The 4,406-nt window shown below is 37.8% G+C and overlaps 2 protein-coding genes across 2 annotated transcripts; both read right to left on the bottom strand.

The window, feature by feature from the left end:
* Positions 1 to 1,563: 1,563 nt before the first annotated feature.
* Positions 1,564 to 2,081, bottom strand: LOC121226874 (ATP synthase subunit alpha, chloroplastic-like). The gene has a single exon (XM_041110486.1). The coding sequence runs from the start codon at positions 2,064 to 2,066 to the stop codon at positions 1,695 to 1,697; it is 372 nt and encodes a 123-aa protein (XP_040966420.1). The 5' UTR covers positions 2,067 to 2,081; the 3' UTR covers positions 1,564 to 1,694.
* A 1,467-nt stretch (positions 2,082 to 3,548) lies between these two features.
* On the bottom strand, positions 3,549 to 4,120 carry LOC121226873 (ATP synthase subunit beta, chloroplastic-like). The gene is made up of 2 exons (XM_041110485.1): positions 3,713 to 4,120; positions 3,549 to 3,608 (listed from the first exon to the last, which is right to left on the bottom strand). Exons 1-2 carry the CDS (start codon positions 4,118 to 4,120, stop codon positions 3,549 to 3,551), a joined length of 468 nt encoding a protein of 155 aa, XP_040966419.1.
* Between the last annotated feature and the right edge of the window lie 286 nt (positions 4,121 to 4,406).

The raw sequence follows: 4,406 nt of genomic DNA on the forward strand, positions 1-4,406 counted from the left end.
TGAGATGTTGTATGTAATAGAAATTAGCATGAAATTGATGTGTGGATGTCTTGGTTGTGGCTGAATTGGTAATGTGTATATGTTTGGATTGGTGTTCTTTAATGTTGTGTAGGTTGGTGCAAGTAAGGGTGGCAAAAAGGCTTGGTAAATAACCCTATTTTTGTCCACACGGGTAGACACACGGGCATGTGTCTAGGCTATGTGTGACACACGGTCTACCCTCATGGGCGTGTGATCCGACCGTGTGTCCCCTGCACCTTAATTTTAGTATCAGAATGCTCAGTATTGATTACACAAGTGCGAGAGACACGGCCTTGGGACTTAGGTATGTTTCCTGGCCGTGTGAAGTCTGCATCTATTTTGTGAAAAATTATAGAATTTAATCGTCCACACGGCCTAAGCACACGGGCATGTGCCTTGGCCATGTGACCTTATTTATTACATGACGTCATAAACAGAGAGTTACACGGGCTGAGGACACAGGAATGTCCTAAGCCACACGGGCATGTGTGATCACATGGCTTACCCACACGGGTGTGTGACCTTCCAAAGCATGAAAATTTTTTTAAGTGTTGTAAAAGTTTTGAAAGTTCTCAGTTTAGTCCCGAATCACTCCCAATGTATGTTTTGAGCCTCGTAGGCTCGTTTAAGGGACGATGCGAATGATTTTGAAAAGTTTTAAATTTGCATGGAAATTTATGTTTTGGTTCTACATGATTTCTTGTGTATAAATCCGGTAATACCTTGTACCCTATTCTGGCATCGAATACGGGTAAGGGGTGTTACACGATACATGTGTTGGTTTCGGGACATGATATTAGCATTTCGGGTGCCATTTATACTGATTTGGCTTCGGGCCATGAATATCGGCTGGTTTTGCTTTGAGCCATTATATCAGTATTTCAAACATAAATTAACTTGATTTAGCTTTGGGCCATGGTATAGGTACTTAGTCTGCGAGACTCCTGAGTATCCAACTTCCCAGAATTTGTGCTGCTATATAATGCATATAAGGTTAAACCATGGATCATACCAATAAAATTACTTCTTTTCAATTTTAATGGAAATAGGAACATTAATAAAAATATTATTGAAAATAAAAAAAGGGTCACCCAGGAGTATTTAGCCTTGCAAGGTGGTCCTTGCTGATTCACACGGGATTCCACGTGCCCCATGCTACTCGGGTCAGAGCGTAAGCTAGTGATGCTTTCGGCTACTGGACTATCGCCATCTAGGGTTCGGCACTTCACCGCTTCGCCTAGCAGCACGACGCTTTTATTGCTCTCCCACAACCCCGTTTTCACGGTTTAGGCTGCTCGGCAGAACAACTCAAAAGATAAAGAAGTATCGTTAATTTCTTCATGCTCGTTCCAAGCTAGAAGTACCATTTGTACAAATAAGAATCCCCTTCGTTACATGATTTCTTCTTCATATAGATAGATATAGGATCTAAGGGGCAATTACTTAGAAGTACATTTTGTACAACAGCCCTTCCTCAAGTAGAGTCTTAAGTGAAATTTTTTTATTTGTATTGAAAAGGTAGTTAGTTAGTTTATCAGAATCAAAGTCAAAGCCCGCATAAGATAACCATTCGTTCCGGTATAAATAGTACTTATCTGTTCTGCCACCGTAAGAGGAGCTGATTGGGATTGTTTAAGCAACTCACGTAATCGTTGACCTCGTGCCAATTGATTCTAAGTAGCTTTATCGAGATCAGAAGCAAATTGTGCAAAAGCTTCTAATTCGGCAAATTGGGCCAATTCCAATTTTGATTTACCAGCGACTTGTTTCAGAGCTTTAATTTGAGCCGCCGATCCTACTCTGGAGACGGAAATCCCCACATTAATAGCAGGTCTGATTCCAGCATTGAATAGATCGGCGGATAAGAATATTTGTCCATCTGTAATGGAAATCACATTAGTAGGAATATAGGCCGAAACGTCTCCCGACTGGGTCTCAACTATTGGTAAAGCAGTCATACTTCCTTCACCTAACTGAGAACTTGATTTAGCGGCTCTTTCTAAAAGGCGCGAATGCAAATAAAAAACATCTCCTGGATATATCATAGCGAATTCTTCAGAAAAAATTGTGTCTTCCACAATGGAATCTGATAAGTGAGATTTCGAGTAAGTGTTTACATAATTTTCTTCACCAAACTCTGCCTTACGTAAAGTTGCCAGAGTACGATTAACCTCTGGGTTTGAAATCACTGCTTATATACCTGGTATTGGCCATAATTCACAAGAACATTCTGTAGTCTTAGTAAGAGGGGGAAGGGTTAAGGATTTACCCGGTGTGAGATATCACATTGTTCGAGGAACCCTAGATGCTGTCGGAATGTATAGAACCTTTCAACGAGATAGTGCTTTTTCAACTCTCTCAAAACGGAATCTATTCCAAACATATATGCCATGGTTCCTTACTTTGACAGGGTACAAATATCTAAATTTGATATTTTTAGATACTTTTTCAGACCTATTGCCGATACTAAGTAGCAGTCAAAAATTTGTATCCATTTTTCATGATATTATGCATGGATCAGATATATCATGGCGAATTCTTCAGAAAAAATTGTGTCTTCCACAATGGAATCTGAATAACCCGTCCTCCTCTCTTTGAAAAGAATAGAAGAAGCATCTGACTCTTTCATGCATGCTCCACTTGGCTCGGGGGATATAGCTCAGTTGGTAGAGCTCCGCTCTTGCAATTGGGACGTTGCGATTACGGGTTGGGTGGCGCACAAATTATCTAGAACTAGATAATTGAAGGCTTGTTATTCAACAGTATAACATGACTTATATACCCGTGTCAACCAATATCAAATAGAAAATAGAAAATATACATCTAGGATCGTATCTAGATTTATCATTTTTTTTCTTAAGTTAGAAAAAGAAAATACGGATTGATATACATATGATATATATCCAAATCATTCCTATCTTCTATTAGGAATAGCGTTTTGATTCTTGACCTAACTACAAAGATGATGAATCGATTTCTTTTTCTTTTCTACTCTTGTCCTTCCGCTCTATTTTTGTGAACACCGTTTATAATGATTGATGAAGCAAAAAATTTCAATTGAACTTATTATTTCAATTGGTATTTTTGCTTATCCCCCTCTCGTTTAAAAATTGAAACTTAGGTAAGTGCTTTATAAACATATGTATAAAAAGAACATATTTCATTTAGCTCCTTCATGCCTACTATAACTAGTTATTTCGGTTTTTTACTAGCGGCTTTAACTATAACCTCAGCTTTATTTATTGGTCTGAGTAAGATACGACTTATTTGAAAATTAATTCAATGAACGAACAATTCATAAAAATACTTTGTATTATTAATATAATCTAGTTTCTTTTTATAATATCTATTTATTTCTATTTTTATAATATCTATTTATTTCTAATAAATATTTATATAATAGATTGAATTTATCTAATTTATTTCTATATCGAATAGAGTGGCGATTAAAATGAATGATTTACTGAGTCTAAATCGTGAATCAAAAATGGAAAATCATAAAAGATGGAAACTTCAGTTTAGTTCTGCTATAGAAAAAAGAGGATTCTTGGATTGAGCTTTTTCCTCCCGGCGAGAAAGCTTTTATTCTGCAATTCATTTCAAAAGACTTCAATCAGTACACGCAAAAAATAGGCCAATTCAGCAGCTTTTTGTTCAATTTCGCGCGGAGTCAAATTCTCATTTTACCTACCCCAGCCCCCCCAAATAGTCCGATTTTTCCTCCACGACGATAAAGAGCTAAAAGATCGACTACTTTAATTCCTGTTTCAAAAATAGATAATTTTGTATCTAATTGTATGAAAGTGGGCGCAGATTTATGAATAGGGGATGTTGTGCGAGTATCTACAGGACCTAAATTATCAACGGGCTCCCCAAGCACGTTAAAAATTCGTCCTAGGGTCGCTCCGCCGACTGGAACACTTAGAGCAGCTCCCGTGTCAATCACTTCCATTCCTCTCGTTAGACCATCTGTAGCGCTCATAGCTACAGCTCTAACTCGATTATTTCCTAATAATTGCTGTACCTCACAAGTTACATTAATTTGTTGATCGGCGGTATCTTGACCCTTAACTACTAGGGCGTTGTAAATATTAGGCATCTTGCCGGGAGGAAAAAGCTCAATCCAAGAATCCTCTTTTTTCTATAGCAGAACTAAACTGAAGTTTCTTCAGAATGCCCATTCAAACCAAAGCGGACGTATACAGAAGAGTCATAACAGTGCTTTACCCCTAGATGTCCAGTCAACTGCTGTGCCTCAACGCATTTCGGGGAGAACTAGCTAGCTCTAGGTTCGAGTGCTTTTTTAAAATCATAGACCCTAAATTGATACCATAAGAATTCCTATTCTAATTAGGACTCATAATATTGAAATTGAATAAACAAAA

This window comes from Gossypium hirsutum, unplaced genomic scaffold, assembly GCF_007990345.1.
Source record: "Gossypium hirsutum isolate 1008001.06 unplaced genomic scaffold, Gossypium_hirsutum_v2.1 scaffold_558, whole genome shotgun sequence".
NCBI classification, from domain to species: domain Eukaryota; kingdom Viridiplantae; phylum Streptophyta; class Magnoliopsida; order Malvales; family Malvaceae; genus Gossypium; species Gossypium hirsutum.

Excerpts from the sequence above, each read along its gene's own strand:
- LOC121226874 (XM_041110486.1), bottom strand. The coding sequence starts at position 2,066 with ATGATATATCCAGGAGATGTTTTTTATTTGCATTCGCGCCTTTTAGAA.
- LOC121226873 (XM_041110485.1), bottom strand. The coding sequence starts at position 4,120 with ATGCCTAATATTTACAACGCCCTAGTAGTTAAGGGTCAAGATACCGCC. Across the intron at positions 3,609-3,712 it reads GACTATTTGGGGGGGCTGGG|AATAAAAGCTTTCTCGCCGG; the intron begins GTAGGTAAAATG and ends AATGAATTGCAG.